Consider the following 18,373-nt stretch of genomic DNA (forward strand, 5'->3'; position numbering starts at 1 on the left):
CAGCAGAAGGGGGAAATACGGCTTGCATGACTGCAGAGACTCAAGGCAACCTTTACTTCCCTTCCACAGAGCAGTAATGGGGAATAGGTGCCAACAGGAAGCCGAGGGAAAGAACTTTCCAAAGGAGACTGATAGCCTTGGGTGGTTTAAGACGTGTGGTCTCCTTTCTCCCACCAGGAGTTGTATGAATGTGGCGGCAGGGAGGTGGGGTGGTAGAGCAGATTTCTGGGCTCTGGCCTGCCTACCTGCAGGTGCTGATTGCTTAGGTCAGTAATTGCTGCATTTCTCACCACCCCTCTCTGACAAGCTGAGGTTTCTACACTTGGGCTGGAGCAGCGGCGGCCTTGGAGAATCCAGAATTGCTCAGTGGTTCCTCCTCTGTTCCCTAAAGTTATCCCTCATGTCTGAACTTCTTAGGTCCCCTGAGCTCCAGTAGCTACTTTTGCTGCCTCCAGGATCAGAAACCAAGGGTGATAAGTGATGGAAAGAGTCATGGGACTTCGAGAAAGCTAGTTAAGAGGAGATCCTCTTAAGCTCACTGAGGCTAGAAGACTCGGAGCATGAAAACCTTCAGGCACCTTCAACCTTAACCTACTCATTGCATGGATGGGGAATTTGAGTCTCAGAGAGCAAGTCCTTTAAGCTCACACAGCGAGTAACTTGAACCGAAGCCTTATTTCTTCAGACACTTGCCTTTCCACCCGGCACTTGGCCTCTTGCCCTAGCTAAGTGGTCGTGGTAGTTTAAACATGTTTGCAAGCTTTTTTTTTTTTTTTTTTTTTTTTTAAAGGTTTTATTTAGGGACACCTGGGTGGCCCAGTCGGTTAAGCCACTGCCTTCAGCTCAGGTCATGATCCCGAGGGGCTGGGATGGAGTCCTGTCCCTGGGCTCCTTGCTCGGCAGGGAGCCTGCTTCTCTCTCTGCCTCTGCCTGCAGCTCTGCCTGCTTGTGCTCTCTCTCTCTCTCTCCCACCGACAAATAAATAAATAAATAAATAAAATCTAAAAAAAAAAAAAAGATTTTATTTATTTATTTGACATATCACAAGTAGACAGAGAGACAGGCAGTGGGTGGGGGAAGCAGGCTCCCGGCTGAGCAGCAAGCCCTATGTGGAGCTTGATCCCAGGTCCCCAAGATCATGACCTGAGTCAAAGGCAGAGGCTTTAACCCACTGAGCCACCCAGGCGCCCCTGTTTGCAAGCTCTTTACTGCTTCTCTTTCCAAAAGATGTTGGCTCATTCCCCTCCCCTTGACTGTGGGCTTGACCTAGCTATTCACTTGCAATGAGCAGAACAAGGTGGAGGTGATGCTACATAGCTCTTAAGCCAAAGTCATAGAAAGGAGACAGTCTTTCTGTCTCTTTCTTCCTTTCTCAGGACAGCCACCCTGAAGTCTAGCCACCATGCTGTGAGGAAGCCCAGGCCACATGGAGAGAGGACAGGAGGCTCTCCAGGAAGGCTCTCAGCTCCCAGCCAGCCTCACTCATCAGATAAGTGGTGAGCTGGGGTTATTCCATCATAGGCTTTGAGTCGTCTAGACGAGGTCGCAGACAAGGAGCAGAGATAAGCCCACCTTGCGGTGCCCTGTCTGAATTTCTCTCCCATGGAAAATGAGAGATAAGAAGGGATCGTTGTTTTAAGTCAGTAAGTTTTGGGGTATTTTGTTATGCAGCATTAGATGATTAATTCTGTGAAATGACACTTCCTGAAATGGCAAGAAATAAAATGCACTTGGAGTCCTTATTCGAACATTCAACACAGAGTAGTTATTGAGTACCTTTTAGGTGCCTGGCTCTGTAGGAGGCCCTGGGGATTCGGTGTGAATAAGAGGAGCGTGAGCTTTGCCCTGGAAAGGCTTACAGTCTCTACCACTGGAGGAAGTGGTTAAACATGATTCTAGTAAAGCGCTTTGCCAGAGGCTTAGACCAGGAAGCTATGGGAGTGTACACCTGGGGCAACTTGCCAGTTAAGTGAGTTGCTGGGGAAAGAAGAAATGAATTGGGTACAAGGCCAGCATGGTTTAGCCTGGGGAGTTTTCTGGGATATATTTGTAGAAGGAGGAGGAGACAGGTGTCAGGCAAGGTGGGAGGGGTATACAAATAGATGAGAAAATGATGAAACTAGGGAGGGACGTGTCTTAATCTCATTTTAGCAGAAAGCTGAAAAAGGACAAGAGCTTGTGAACGGGGGCCCAGATCCTGGATCCTGCATCAAAACCTCCCATGCTTCCCCATACCTGTATCTAGGAAACAAGACCTCTGGTGACACTTCGGACACTCCCACTCTTTTGCTGCCTTTACAAAAACTCTCGAAGAAATTTGGTTGAGTTAATTTCCATTTTGCAGATGCAGAAATGATGCCCAGGGAAGCTAGGCAGCTTAAGTACCCAGTTTGGGAACCGGCATGTCAGGGGTGCTGGGTACCCCAGTTTGGGAACCGGCATGTCAGGGGTGCTTGGATGATGAGAAGGATGATGAAGATAATGATGCCTAGGTCACATCGTATCTCACTTATTATTGTCACACTGGGGAGTAATGTTCTGGAAACTAATACACAGTGTCTTAGGGAATCAACATTGGTATTAATCTGCACCAACTCATTTTCTTGCAACCCTGAAGCTACAGTCAGTTTCCTGGAAAGGAGAGTCCGGTTGACTGAGCTGAGGTTCTGGACCTACCCCTTGGCTGGAAGAGGGCAGGACAACTTCATGAACTGCGCCCACCCCTCGCCCCCGCCAAGACCACAGGTAGTAGGAGCAGGGGACTGCCCTAAATGAAAATAGGGCCCTGTTAGTCAAAGAGGGGCATGGAGGGGCACAGCTAGAGGTATGTTTGTGAAAGGCAGACACTCTATGTCTGCGCTGTTCAGTAAGGTGGCCAGAAGTGACATGTGGCTGTTTGATTCATATGACATAAAATTAAAAATCCAGTTCTCAGTCACACTAACCACATTTCAAGTGCTCAGGAGCCACATGTGGCTTATAGCTACTGGATTGGATGGCACAGATTATAGAACATTTCCATCAATGCAGAAATTTTTATTGGGTAGCACTGCTCCAGGATTCTCATTTGCAATTCACCTGTTTCTTTTCTTCTTTTACTTCATACACTGTGAATAGGGAAATAGTAAAAACAAAACAAAACAAAACAAAAAACGTGGGTCAGAATCTTCATTAATTTATCCATCAAACATATACTAAGTGTCTACTTTGAATCATACACTGTTGTAAGCACCAGGATGTCGAGAGGGGCTTTGGAGAGGTCCTGGTCCAGTGGATCTCATGTTAGAATCATCAGAGAGCTCTTAGAAGTACTGATATCCAGGCTCTAGCCAGCAGAGACCCTGCTGAAAGTGATTTGGGATGGGGCTGGCAGACCCTCAGGTTGGAAAAGCTCCCCAGGTGATGTGAATGTGTTGCTATGCTGGGGAACCATGACAGTCTGGTCAGGCTAGGGAAGTGATTTGCCTCAGACAATCTGAAAACCTGAGTGTGTGTGTGCGTGTGTGTGTGTATGTGTGTCTGACCTCTGGGTCCTTATGACAACATCAGAACTCTCCATGGATGTGGCATCTATCTGATCAAATGCAAAATTCTTAGGGAAAAACAAGCCAATTCTTCCTTAACTCAAAGAGAATCCAGTTCCCTTTAAATAAAGTGCTGAAGGGACTTCTGGTTTTAAAGCACTTCTTTCTCAAACTGTTTGCATGTTTGGTGCCTGGACCTGCCTTATTCAGCAAGGTGGGGAGATCCTTATAAAACGACTGCATGTTCTGAGTACCTCGTGTAAGTCAGGCACTTCATATGCAGTTTCATTTCATCCTTAGGACAAAGTATTACAAAGTGAGTTTCGGTGACACCAGATTATAGAGAAGCAAACTAATATGCGAAGAGGGTAAGGATCATTATTTGCCCAAGCTGGTACAGCTGGGACCCCAACTCCAGATATCTGACTCCTTCCCCTTCTCCACCCAGCACCTACCCCGTCCGTAGCCAAGAGCGCAGGGCAGCCCGCAGACAGAGGCATTGTGCTCCATCTGCGGAGGGAAGAAAGCTCTGTGAGGTGACCTGCAGTCCTTCGTGTGTCAGGGATCATGCTGGAGCTGATGTGAGCCAAGCACTGTGTTCGGTGAGGGTACCGGAGGGGACTGGGAGTGGAGTCCTCCTTCCAAGTCATAGTCGCGTCTGGATTCCTTTTACCAAGGGATTTGGAGGAAGCAGCTAAGGACTGTGTTGTACCTGGAACAGTGAGCTCTTAGACACTTGGCAATTATGATATATGCTTGGTGGAAGCATTGTCTGTTCCTAGCCTGGATCCCCGTGGGCTTGCAGAATGTCTGTGCCACCATGTATCTTTGTAATCTGAGTCCCTGCCTGATACTTCCTGGGCTGTCTGGCCTAGCCTGAGGGGGGGTCTGGGAAGGGACAGGACTCATTGTGTCCATTCCAAACGACTTGAACAGTGGAGGAGGTATGTCTCCCCTGCCATTCTCTGTGGGCCACCTTATATAGTAATAGGAGCTCCTGGCCTTGGAGAACAGGAAGGGCTGCCCTTGGAATGCCTCAGGGCTTGTCTGTGTGGCATTCAGCAGATCTCTGTGGGAGCCAAGCCACGACTGGCCATAGAAAGAGCATAGAATATCACAGCCAAAAAGACTCTTAGAGATCTTTCCAGGTTTCATTTCACAGATGGGAAACTGAGGCGCAGTGAGCTAATAGGACTTACTTTGAATTACAGCCAGTTAGAGGCAGGGATCACACAGTCAGGTCTCTCTTGTGGCCCAGTATGTTTTTCCTAATGTTTTCACTAGCAGAGCAGAAGGGGTAGTAGATGAACTTCTGAAAGCTCTGGGGTGGCAAGAGGTAGAGACTGTATTTTCACATTTGCTTCCAGGTGTGGCCGGGCTGTGTCGGTAGCTGGGTGTGGACTGGGTGTGTGTTTAGGAAGTCTCCATCCAATCTGAAGGATGGGAGGGTGACCCTTCTCATTTTTCAGGCAGATTACACGCACCCAGACTTGTGTCCTTCCTGTTCGGAAACTGGCATTTCCTTTGACTTTCTTCTGCGTGCCCTAGGGTAGGTGTTCTGCAGGTGGCGGATTATTGAGTTGGTCCACAAGGAATGGCTGGGCTACGGACATTGCTCCCAAGCAGTGGCCAAGACTCTGGCAGTCCCAGAAGGAACCAAAAGCCCAGTGTCAGCCTCCGCACTCAGTGGAAGGGCCTGAGACTTGGTGACAGGGAGACACAGAGGTTGAGATGATGATGTATCCTGAAGTCTAAATCAAAGTGATTTAGGGGCTCCTGGGTGGCTCAGTGGGTTAAAGCCTCTGCCTTCGGCTCAGGTCATGATCTCATGGTCTTGGGATCGAACCCCACATCGGGCTCTCTGCTCAGCAGGGAGCCTGCTTCCTCCTCTCTCTGACTGCCTCTCTGCCATCTTGTGATCTCTGTCTGTCAAATAAATAAATAAAATCTTAAAAAAAAAAGTTATTTAAAGTGGTGGGGCCATGTATAGGTCCCTGAGATGGGCTGGGTTCCTTTCTTAATCCTTGGCTTCCAGGAAAGACTTCATTTTTTGTCCAAAAATTTCTGAGCACCTGCTACGTGCATGGCATAGCCTGAGATGCAGACATATGCAGGACATCACGTGACCTTCTGGGTTGTACCTAGCAAGAGGTGTCCCGATAACTTGGTGGGAACTTGCTGCGTACCACGGGTTCTGCACAGCATTCTATGTAAACCCTGCCCTTAAGCTTGCAAATAAGTATTCTAATTCTCCATTTTTCAAATGAGGAAATGAGAGAAGCTAAATGACTATTTCTGGGTTTTAGCTAGCTGGTGGCTGAGCCTGGGGTCAGAAGCTGGGCCCTTCCCACTGTACCGGGATGCTACCAGCTAACTAGATACCTGGCGGGGTCAGGCCAGTGGCCCAACACAAGCTTAAACAGGGTGTTTGCAGAACGCAGAGAAGAGAGAGCTTCATTTTAATTTGGGCAACAGCGTTTGGCTGTGGGCACCGTGGACCCTTTGGACCGCAAGGTCCTGTTTTGTGGGGGGTGCCCTGTGCCTGGCGGGGTGCTGAGCAGCTTCTGAGGCCTCTCCCAAGGAGACACCAGTAGCAAGTCCCCTGTTGTGACTCCCAGCACAGAATCACAGGTTGTAAGAGAGAAATTGTCTTCCGCCTGGGCCTATGAGAATCCTGTAGGTAAGACAAGGATTTGGGCAACTGAAGACAGGAGGAGAACACTCGTTGGCTTCGTGAATTTTTCCATTGGACAAAGAGTTAGCACGTAGGTTTTCTACTTTGTTCTCCCGCACCCCCGGCCCCGTGGCTTGCTTGCGTCAGCACACAAAGCAAACAGCCACATCAGGTTGCCATGGGACCGCGGTGCACAAGGGGGCCCTGGATGGATTGCAGGTGTCCTTGGGAGCCGGGTCCTTCCTGGCCTCTGTTTGTTCAGCCTGAGCTGAATGCCTCATTTTCATCTTCCGGCCAGTATTCCCTTTCCCGGGGTGGGTGCGCGGGGCGGGGGTGGGGTAGGGCGGTGGCTCTTAGAGAATCTGTTGCATCATCAGCCGTCACCACCACCACTTATACTCCTCCAGCACTCATTTGGAGTGTGGCTCTATGTTAAGGGTTTTATAATGGGTAACTCATCTAGCCTAGCCCTTACAGCACCCTGAGAGGAAGGGCTCCTTACCATCCCCATTCCTTGGGGGAGACGGCAGCCAGCCAGACGATGGGGAAGCAACATGCCCTAGTTCATGCTTATGCAAAGTGGCAGAGGTAGGATTTGAACCCAGGTCTTGCTGAGTCGCTTCTCTTAACCTCTGTATGCTACTGCCTCCTAAGAATGTCCTTCCCTCATTTGGCAGCCCACTGGGCTTTATGGGCCCGTGGGATGAGTTCCCAGGAGAACCGTGGGCAGCAGCCAGCCCCAGAATGCTTGGTGGTGGTTGGCGGTGGCGGTGGTGAGGGCTGTGAAGGCTGTGGGAGGGCGGATGGTGTTTCTGGTGGTGCTGGTGGATCCTCCCCTAGCAAAGGGCAATAATTGGGTCTTTCTGGTGCTTGGCTATCAGAGGGCTTCCTGTGAACGGGGCAAAGCGCCCAGTCAGGCTACAAGACAAATGGGGGACATATGGACTCTAGATCAGCGCACAATGGGTTCGTTATTTTGCATCTGCCAGCAATGAAATAACACTCTATTATAGCAGGAGGCACAGAATAAATAAGCCCAATATTTGGGGCTGAGTTCTGAAGTTGTTTTATCTGTGTCCTCCCATTTCTTGGGGATCATGGTCCCTTTAGGACCATTCATTTTGAAGCTTGAGCATTTTAGCTGCCACCGAGTCAGACGAGCGGGTGCAAACAGACTCTAGATGAAACTCTTAAAGACATCTTGACATGCACGTTCTTTCTAGTTCACAAAGGACCCTGGTTCCAACCCTTTGTGCTGCAGGGAGAGACAGGGAGGGAGTGATGGGAAAGGACACTCTGAGGCGTCCCTGGAGGTGAGAGAGAAGGCTGACCTGACCTGCTCTCATCCATCCCAGACAGGCTGTGGTACAGACCACATGAGGTCAGGGTCCAAGGTTGCAGGAGAGTCAGGAATAGAGCAATGTCTTGATAGCGTTTGCTGGGTGTCCTAAAGCAGTGCTTCTCGAACGTGCGTGTGTCTCAGATCCAGGGGGATCCTAGCCATGCAAAGGGTTAGACTCACCCCTCAGGGTTTCCACCAGGGTTGAGCGGAGGATCTGGAGCTCTTTCAGCCAGGCTTCCTGTTTCTGCCCACCTCCACCCTCACTTCCCAAGGTGTCGGTGCCTCATGTTTGGGGCAAGTTGCGTTTCTTCTTGGATTTCCCCGGCGTGATTTTAGTCTTTCATTTTCCCTACTAGCTAAGCCATTTGCTAATTGACCATCTACTCTTCCGCTTCTAAAATTTTGCGGACATCCTTTCCTCTCCAGTTGCTTTGTCATCATGGGTTTATGATCCTCCCCCCACCCCTTTAAAAAACCCACATCCCTTTATTGTCATTTTAGTGTAGTTTCGGAAGGGAACGGAGCACACCACATCCATTATCTTGCCTCTGGAGCCCCCGAATGGCACTCTGGGACGTGTTGTGGCCTGGTTATCACAGTGCCTCTTTCATAAGTGAGGAAACAGACTCAGAATCTACTGGACCAGAGTCTCCTTTTGCAGATCTCATTCCCTATTCCAGGCTCTTTGCCCAAGAAAAATCGTTCTAACATATTCTGGTTTTGCCAAGCCCTTTGGCAGAGTTTCTCTGGTTGGCGCCTCATCCAGTTTGACAGAGCAGGCAAGGCAGGTGTCCATCTCTGCTTTATGACCATGAAGACTGATCAGGAAGGGGAAGGCTCTTGCCCAGGATAACACAGCTTAATATGCTTTGAGGCCACTGTTTCTAGGTTTGCACCCAGGGCTCGCTCTTCTGCTGACTTCAGGTTAGCCTTAAAGACATCTCCAGATAATAAAACATCTAATTACTCAACAAATATTTATTGCCTACTATGTCCCTGAAACCCCACCAGGTTCTGGGCTTATCACAGGGAACAAGTTGACTGGGAGCGGCCCACGCCTCCCGTGGCTTCTCTGTTCCTGTCCCTCATCTCAGAGGTTGCCGCTAGACTCCTCCGTGCCTGCTGATGGACTCTTTTTGTCTGCGTCTGAGGAGCCAGGGCTTTAAAACCCTGGTGGGACCCTCAGCTAATGAGGATGGGAGTGGATAGGTAAATCTTGAGCTTCCTTGCCCCTCGGGGGGACAGGGTACTTCTGAGGCACATTCTCTACAGTCTCTATGAGGGTCTCCCAGGACCGAGCCTCAGCTGCTCACAGTGGTAAGTGTCTCATTAACAAACTATGGCCTTCCTTCTTCGCTGTCACTGCCCCGTTTGCTCACCAACGCTTCCTGGGATCACTTCCTCAATAAGCAAGCTATTCTCAAATCCTTACCTTGAGGTCCCCTTTTTGGGGGAACCCAAACTAACCAACTCCCCAGGCTTCTAAAATCCTTTCGATTTGTAGCTGATGGTCCTGTTGCCTGCTGTTCCCTGCCATCCCCGAGGGCACAGACACCTCTCCCCCAAGTGATGCAAGCTGCAAGAAGACAGGACCTTTCACTGTGCCATTCATTGCTAGGTCTCTGGTGTTTAAAACAGTGCCTGGCCCATGGTCAGTGCTCAATAAATGTTTGCTGATTCAATGAATACCGATCATTGCTACCTTGATCAAGGGGGGGATCCAAGAGACTGGAGTGGAATGATGTGGGGGTAGATCACAGCAAGGTCTTTCTCTTTCTTGTGTGTTTTATAAACAGTGTTTGTGTCCTGAAGGCTTCCTTCTGGTTCATTCTGGCCATTTTCTCCTCTAGAGGTGGAAAGAGGTGAGCCCTGGGCCTGTGTCGGTGGCAGGCAGGGCTTGGCAGGTGGAGGAGGGAGCCTCTGAGGCTGGGTTCAGAGAAGGGGGTGTGAATCACTAGTTCAGACTCAGGCACTAAGAGTGAGTATCAGCATTGCCAGGTCCCAGGAAGAGGCCAGGCTTGGCTTTTGTCTGTTCTGCAGATGAGAATTTCTTTGAAGAGGGGATACAGCACCTCAGCTCCCATTGAGGAATGGTCTAGGCTAATTTTCGGCAACAGTGTCAGGAGCTTGGAGATTGAGTGAGATCTTGTATAGAGGGTATCCAGTCCCTGAGTTTTGATTGAACGATGGGCTTTTTCGAAAAACTGCCCCCCACCCCCAGGCCATTTGGTGGCTCTTGGATAAAATTAAAATTCAGATTGAGAACTCATTTTTTTTGGTTGTTGTTGTTTTGTTTTGTTTTCTTAGAGTTTATTCCAGGTCAGTAACTCTCCTCTTGGCCTCTGATGTCACTGTTTTTTGGCCGTTTGGGCTGGATAGTCTCAGCCTCTTGGTTAATCAATAGGCACTGGGAAAAATGCCTTAAGGGGGTGTGTAGATTGGCTTTCCAAAAGGATGTGTTCAGTAATGCCGGTGAGAAAGAATATCTCAAGTTTATATAATGTTTTACATTTTGCAAAGTACTTTCTACAGACATTATTTCCTTTAATTAATCTTTTTATTTTATTTTTAAAAAATATTTTATTTATTTATTTGACAGAGATATCACAAGTAAGCAGAGAGGCAGGCAGAGAGAGAGGGGAAAGCAGGCTCCCTGCTGAGCAGAGCTTAAATTTAATAATTCTTGGATGGAAGATGTATTTGCCATCTATATGACTTCATTTTCTTTTTTTGTTTTGTTTTCTTTTTTCTTTTAAAGATTTTATTTATTTATTTGACAGACAGAGATCACAAGTAGGCAGAGAGTCAGGCAGAGACAAAAGCTCCCTGCTGAGCAGAGAGCTTGATGAGGGGCTTGATCCCAGGACTCTGAGATCATGACCTAAGCCGAAGGCAGAGGCTTTAACCCACTGAGCCACCCAGGTGCCCCAGTTAATAAAATCTTAAAAAAATAAAATTCATATGGAAATTCAAATAGCTAAGCACAATAATAAAGACAATCTAGAAGAAGCAAATGCTGGAAGAAGTATGCAGGAAGAATCAAGTATTACGAAGCTCTAGTACATAGGACAGTGAGGTGTTCCTCCTATGGCCCCCCTTTATTTTAACTTTTCCTTGTTTGTGTGGTTCTGAAGGCTGGGATGGAGACAGTGGGAAGCACAGAGGTGCAGTATACATCTCTGTTTCTTTGTTTCTTTCAGTTGTTTCAAGTAGGCTGGAGTAAGTCTTACCGCTGGGTTCATGCTATACAACACCCATCACCAGTGACCCAAGGGCCCCTGCGGGAGTTTTAGGCAGTCCATTGTCCACACAGCACCCAAACCCTCCTTTCCTTAAGGCTCTGAGATGGCTTCCCATTGGAGTAAGGACGTAGTCCCAGCTCCCAAACCGATTTAAATAAGATGGTCCTTCACGTCTGGTCCCTGCCTGTCACTCTAACCCAGCCTTCTGCCATTCCCATCAACCCTTTTGGTTGTCTTCAGTTCCTTAGGACTCCTAGACTCTAAACATAGATTCTGGGCATTAGTCTGCACACTGTTCTTCCTCCAGACCCTCCCCTTTCCCTGCTCCGTCCACTCCTACTTACCTTCCAGGTCTGGGTTTACCTTTCCTTTCCTTGGGAAGCCTGGATCCCCAGCTCCTTAGACTGGTGCCGCCCCCTGGCCACACATTCTCGACACACTCATGGCTTCTCCCTTTTCAAGCCACTCTGCACCTTGTTCAGAATCTCTCCTTCCAGCAGCATGAGAACAGGGACTGTGTCTGTCTTGCTCACCACTGTGTCGCCTGCTCCTAGAATAATCTGTGGCAAAGAGTAGATGCCTAATCAATATTTATTAAACACATGAATAAATAAATGAATGTATAAATTAAAAATCCATACTCAAAAGGCTGACTTTATAAAATCAAACCTATTAAATTTTGGCAAACTTCACAGTTTGGCAAAGAGCACGGGTTTACGATGTCCTGGGCCACGGATGAGGCTGTAGAAGGCTAGTTGCCTATTTACCAAGCCTGCCGTCCTCTAAATGTTTCCCGGACCGAGCTAGAGAGCGTGGCTGGACCATGGCCGACCATCTGTGCCCCTGGAGAAATAAAGCCAGTGTGGGTTGGTCGTGTCCTCCCTGGGTATCAAGAACAAGGCATGAACCCCTTCTCTTTGGTAAGCCAGAGAGCGACTTTGTTCTGAAAACTAGAGGTTTCATCTCCTTGGTTGGTTCTTGCAGGAAATCACTGGGTGGGCTGGATCAGCAGGGCCACGGATGATGGGCTGTATCGGGTGGGGAGATTTTAATGCCCTTGGAAGGGGTTGCCTCCAAGAGCTGCCTTTACTCTTGGTATTATGTGTAAGCATTGCATAAAATGGACCTTTTTTTTTTTTATGTTTACCCACCTGTTCAAATGGTTTTTCATTACAGTAGTAGAATAAATCTTAGGGTATGGAAAATTTAGAGAACGCAGATGAGCCAGAAGGAAATAAAAATCCAGTAATTCCATTACTCACAAATGAGGGCCAAGTCATCGGATGGCCTCTGGAGGCACAGAGCCTGGCGCCCATGAATATAATCATTTTAATTTCTCTAAACATGAGAAGAAACAAACGAATATAATAATAATGAACATAGAACAATGAATCCAGCCTGGACCGTGTTATCTTTATACCACTGCCACTATGAAATATAATTTTTAACATTTTTTTTTTGTGGGAGAAGGGGCCATGAAGGCAAAAGTGCTTAAGACCCATGAAAATCAGAATGCATCCCTGGCAGAAATAACCACTTTTAATATTTTGTTGTATATCCTCCTAGTGTTCCTATACCCTGTACATGCAACACACATTTAGACATATACAGGTTTATGTCATTGCTACAAAAATGGGATCATATTTGCTAAAATATATGTATATTTATGTCATTGTTTCAAAAATCTGAGCATATTTGCTCATTTGTTTTAGCAATGCATTGCTCATGTCTTTCCATGTTATCAAATATTCTTCTGAAATACTTGTCAGTGTTTTATTTTTAATTAGAAAAGTAGCGCTCATAGGGCTGTTGGGTGGCCCAGTCAGCGGAGCATGTGACTCTTGGTTTAAGCTCAGGTTGTGATCTCAGGGTCTTGGGAACGAGCCCTGCGTGGGGCTCTCCACTTAGTATGGCGTCTGCTTCAGATTCTCTCTCCCTCTCCCACTCCCACTGGTGCATGCTCTCCTATCTGTCTCTCAAATGAATAAATAAATAAATCTTTTATCCCAAGGTAGTACCCATTACATCATTCTTTTTTTTTTTTTAAGATTTTAAAATTATTTATTTGACAGAGAGCGAGCACAAGCTGTGGGAGCATCAGGCAGAGGGAGAGAGAGAAGCAGGCTCCCCACCAAGAGGAGTGCTAGACGTGGGGCTTGATTCCAGGATCCTGGGACCATGACCTGAGCCAGGCAGATGCTTAACTACTGAGCCACCTAGGCATCCCCATAACATGCCTTACCCCCCAAATAGTGAAGGAGACATTGACTACAAGCTCTTGTGCCTTCCGCTTTCTAAAATCCAGAAGGCAAGCAGTTCCAAAGGGCCTGGCTATCTGCTGGAAAGCAGAGGGAGGGCAGCTACAGAGAAGTGCAAACCCAAGTTAATCTCAAATGATTCTGGTGCAGACGGACTCGTGAAGGCATGTCTCATTTGGGATTGAGCTACGTGGGAGTGAGACTCTTGGAAATGGTTTGATGTTGAGAGGAAGCCAGTGTTTTCTGAATGCCTGTATAGTGTTCCAAAGAGTGGATGTATTGTAATATATTTAACTAACCCATTTTTGCTGTTTGTAGGGTTTTGCTATTAAAACAGTAAGATGACCATCATTCTAGGAAGATCATTCATCTGTGATTCTTCCATGGGAATAAATCTATAGATAATTTTGAAACTTGATACATTATGCATAACTTCATAGCGAAAGAGTACCAGTGTGGTATGGGTCATTTATGATAGCTTAACTCATCCTGGCACCTTCTCTTACCATTAATGACACTGTAGTGGCCTCTCCTTGGTTTAGGGTGGACATCTCTGAGTGTGTGAGCACTGGAAGTCTCGGGAACCACCATGTCCTCTGGTCTCTACTCTGTGTTCGAGACCTGTGTGGAAGCTCGGTGACTCTTTGTCAGATGAACAAATGGGTGGATGGGTAGTTGGTGCGAGTGCGAGTCCACAAACTCCGATTGTTGGAACTATTACATTTCTCTGTATTCTTTAAATCAACGTGGGTTTCTCTCACCTGTTGAATTGGTGGGAAGTTAAGTTTCAGTGGTTATTGGCTGTTCCCCATAGCACTCTGCTTCCTTCAGGTTGTAGAAATATCTTAACACCTTAAGCATTAAAGCCTCATCTGAAATACTCTGCCAGTGTTGATCCCACTGGCCTCTCTGAGACCCCTGTCTTGGTTCCATGTTCCCTTTAGGCTGCTGCCCCTATGCTGCATTTAGGGCCAGAGACTTTTTTGTTCTTTCTTTCTTTTTTTTTTTTTTTTTAAGATTTTATTTATTTTGACAGAGACACAGAGAGAGAGGGAACACAAGCAGGGAGAGTGGGAGAAGCAGGCTTCCCGCTGAGCAGGAAGCCCGATGTGGGGCTTGAACCTGGGACCCTGAGATCGTGACCTGAGCCTAAAGCAGATGCTTAATGACTGAGGCACCCAGGTGCCTCTGGGGCCAGGGAGTCTTGAGAAGACTTGAAGTTTTGGTGTGAGGGACTCAGCCCACCTAGATGCACCCAACAGTCACTTCAGATCTTGCCAGAAAGAGGTGCATGATTCCACGTTGCAGGCTGGGGGGTTCTCTTCTGCCCTTTGCTATCCTCGCTCCCCTCTTGGTGTAGCACACCGCTCTTCACTGCATTCTCTTACTTCTTGCCCTCCCTTGCCTTACCCCCCAAATAGTGAAGGAGACATTGACTACAAGCTCTTGTGCCTTCCGCTTTCCAAAATCCAGAAGGCAAGCAGTTCCAAAGGGCCTGGCTATCTGCTGGAAAGCAGAGGGAGGGCAGCTACGGAGAAGCGCAAACCCAAGTTAATCTCAAATGATTCTGGTGCAGACGGACTCGTGAAGGCATGTCTCATTTGGGATTGAGCTACGTGGGAGTGAGACTCTTGGAAATGGTTTGATGTTGAGAGGAAGCCAGTGTTTTCTGAAGCCTTTGTTTTGGCAGTGTCTGACCTACATCTGCATTTCTTGCAGTTTCTTACAAAGAAACTTCCTTCTGAGAGTCAAAATGTATCAACTGAAGTTATTTTCCACAGGAGGGAAATGTTTGCAAGTCAGCCTTTGTTAGCCTAAAGAACATTGTTTTGTCCACAGTGGTTGCAATAGTATTTCCTTTGGGAAGCCTACTGAAGCCAACTTTGATGTTGGAAACAAATGTTTGGGCTCTAAGGATGGCGTCCAAGGATTACAACTTCTTCTGGTTCTTTAGTGTAATTTATTGTAGTGTGATGAGAGTAAGTTTCTTCAGGCTTGAGCAAGGACAGCTGCTTTGGCTGGCCAGGGTCATGTTGAGAGCCAGTAATGTATAGTTCAACAGGAGGAGCAGGTTCCTTAGAGCTGGGCTGCCCATGTTTTTGTTCCTCACTTGGCCACTTCCAAGCTGGAATCTTCAGCAAGCTAAGTTAACTGTTCTGAATCTCAGTTTCTGCATCTATAAAATGAACAATGATAGTATTACTTCCTATGATTGTGACAATGATTGAAGAATTAATGTCATAAACAGCACTTAGAGAAATCCAGTAAGGGTCATAGCTTAGTTAATGGTATTGTATCTGTGTAAATTTCTTGGTTTTGATCATTCTACCCTGATTATATAGGATGTTTTTACTGAAGGAAGCTGGGCAAGGGATATACAGAAATATTCTATAGTATTTCTCTGTGAGGCTAAAGTATTTCAAAATACCAACTTAGGAAAAAGCACTTAGAGGAACTATATTTGATGGGGTCATTCTTTGAATAAGGTTTGTCTTCGACCAGAGACTGTGAGCTCTCTCAAGTTAGGGATCATGACTGGTTTTCTTCCCTAGTGCAGTGCCTGGCACACAGTAGGTCTTCAATAAATATTTGTTGAGTGAATGAATAAAAAAGAAGTTGCGATGCCAAAGGTACTGGCCAAAGGGTACCAAAGCAACCAAACAGAGAACCCAGTTCTCACGTTTTGGGGGTGAGAAGAGGTGAGAGGGCCATGCATTGGTTTTTAGCAGAGCATTTCCCACACAGGTGTGCCCATAAAGTCAAGGCATTCAGTAGGAGCAGTTCAGAGCCAGAGGTGACCCCAAGAACGGGATGAATCAATACTATCTGGATCGTGGGTGGCTCAGTGAACCCAACTGACAGTTTTAATAAATAAACGTAGAACGTAGTTGGGGAGGCATAACTTTACCTCTACCTTCTTAGGGTTTCTGGCTGCTCCTGAGTATTAAATTGACATAAAAAAGATTAACAGGAGAGAAACATACAGAGTTTTTGCATGGATCTGGAAGCCCCCAGAGGAAAATGAAGACCCAAAGGGCAGATTGGACCAAGTGCTTATATACTAGCTTGATCAGAGAGTAGTAATTATGGAAAAGTAACTAAAACACTCAGGGAGACTAGAGGAAGATAAGTTACTTTAAAAAGATCTGTTTGTACAGATTTCTTTCTGCCTCCACGCCCTGTCTCTGGGGATGATAATGTTTCTTTCCTCCTGGGGCTAGGGAGGGCAGCTTTCACATGAGAGTCTGAACTTCTGGTTCCCAGAAAAGGGGAGGTCAGAATGACTTTTTTGCATCTGCTCTTCTTCAGGTGTCTTTAGCTCAAAATAGTCCTTACACCATCGTGGCATATTTTGGGATAATGTATTCTGCCAGCTTTCACCAACTTCTTCCGTACTCAAATGTTAAATGTAATCTTGATTGCTTCAATGCTGTTCCAATCTAAGGGGTGCTAGAAGGCGACCTATTTAGCGAGAATCTACTGGGAAACTGGCAAAGAGGGTCAAACTCAGGAAGTAAGCTATGTTGCTGGGGGAGGATCAGAGTCACACTGAGTAAGCGATGGTCAGAGCGTCACAGAGTTTAAGGGGATAACACTATGATTTGGAAGTATTCTAGAGATTGAGAGATCCTCTGACATATTTATGGCTTGAAGAAACACAAGAGGCTTTGTTTTGAATTAGGTTCAGACAGAGCGTTAAATAAAGATTTTGTAAACAATTCTGAGGCAAAACTTAAAATGTCCGGGGCACCTGGGTGGCTCAGTCAGTTAAGTGTCTGCCTTAGGCTCAGGCCATGATCCTGGGGTCATGGGATCGTATCTCACATCAGGCTGCCTGCGCAGCAGGGAGCCTGCTTCTCTCTCTTCCTCTACCTGCTGCTCCCCACTGCTTGTGCTTGCGCATGCTCCCTCTCTGTCAAATAAATAAGTAAATAAACGAACAAATAAATAAATAAAAATCGTTTAAAAACCCCAAAATGTAAAAGGCCTGAAAGCATTTCCTGGAAGCTTTTCACAATGCCTGAATTACATTCTGTCCATACTAGATACAATACAAAAATCTTTGTGTAGAGTTTTTTTTGTAAAAGGCAAACACTTACAATTTAGTTTCACTTCGATATATATCATGTCATTGGGGAGGATGGGCTCTGTGACACATATTCTACAGCTTGCAGAAGTGGATGGGGTCATTTCACCTGCATATGTCTTAGTTCCCCCAAGTAGGCACTTGGTCTTTGAAGCCATGACTGTGCGTGGGACTGTGGGTCTATTTTTGGTACTCTCCACCCTACCCCCTCATACTATACTGTTCTGCAAATAGTTGCTAGATGTTTAAAAGCTCTCCACTGTGCTCTGTTAGATATCTAATCTTCCCAATCGGTTGCATTTTGAAGCATTTTTAGAGGAACTGTTGTAAAAGAGAGATGTGTTCATTGCACCAAATACAAAAGGTACAGAAAAGTGTAAAGAAAATAAAAATCAATAATAATTCCACCATATAGCGATAATCACTGCTGGCAGCTTTACACATAACCTAGACTCAGAGATGTTTTTCTGCACATGATGGAATTTATGTGATATCAAGATAATCACCTGTTTTTTCTTTTTTCTGATTATTGCCTAGAGAATTCCTTTCTTAAGTGCAGTGTCATCTTTAATGACTTCGCAATATATATTGGCAGGCTATAATGTCAACCTTTATTGTGGAACATTTAGGGTATGTCTGTATTTTCTCTATCATGTGTTATAATTCGGTAGATATCTTTGGATGTTCTGAGGAAAAACTCCCAGGAGTGGAGCTGCTGTTACTTTTAGTCTAAAACTTGTTGATATTCTAAGTTGTTTATTGAAGGACATTGAGCATAATGTCCAAGGCTTAGATGTCTCTGTATCCTTTACAGGTTCCAGCTTTGCAGGGGTGGGGGTATATTAGAAATGTTTGGGACTGTGAGTTGTAGAACATCTACAAAAGAAGAGCTCGCTTCAGAAAGCCACCTAATTATCTCACCTCATTAAGAAGTCTGGGTGCAGACAGTTCAGGGGTTGGTGGAACAGCTCAGCTATGTCACCAACGGCCCAGCTCCTCTCGTTCCATCGTCAGCACGCTCCCTGTCCTCAGGCTTGCCACCTCATGGTGGGGAGTGACTATCTTAGTAACAGGCGTGGTAGCTTCCCACTCCGCATCCAGATGGGAAGACATTTCCCAAAAGCTACTTGGGAGAATTGTCCTTCTCTTTTGGTGGCCAGAACTGGGTCATAAGGCTGCTTCCAGCTACAAGGAAGGCTGGGAAGGCAAGTCTTTGGCATTTTGTCCCCTCCCTTGAGAGGCAAGC

The 18,373-nt window shown here is 46.5% G+C and overlaps 1 protein-coding gene across 7 annotated transcripts in view; it reads left to right on the forward strand.

The window, feature by feature from the left end:
* The window catches only part of LOC116591720 (serine/arginine repetitive matrix protein 1-like), a 199,000-nt gene that overhangs the window by 1,070 nt on the left and 179,557 nt on the right, over positions 1-18,373 (forward strand). Inside the window, exon 2 of one of the 7 annotated variants that reach the window (XR_004286126.1) lies at positions 1,377-1,496. The exons of 4 other annotated variants lie outside the window; for them this stretch is intronic. Coding sequence is in view for 2 of the 3 variants with exons in the window: in XM_032344863.1 (XP_032200754.1) it covers positions 1,377-1,397 (21 nt within the window). In the remaining variant the exon portion in view is untranslated. Of the gene's footprint in view, positions 1-417; positions 811-1,376; positions 2,284-18,373 lie in introns of those variants that run through there. 2 more of the 7 variants (XM_032344863.1, XM_032344864.1) reach the window with 2 other exon arrangements.

This window comes from Mustela erminea, chromosome 5, assembly GCF_009829155.1.
Source record: "Mustela erminea isolate mMusErm1 chromosome 5, mMusErm1.Pri, whole genome shotgun sequence".
Taxonomy (NCBI): domain Eukaryota; kingdom Metazoa; phylum Chordata; class Mammalia; order Carnivora; family Mustelidae; genus Mustela; species Mustela erminea.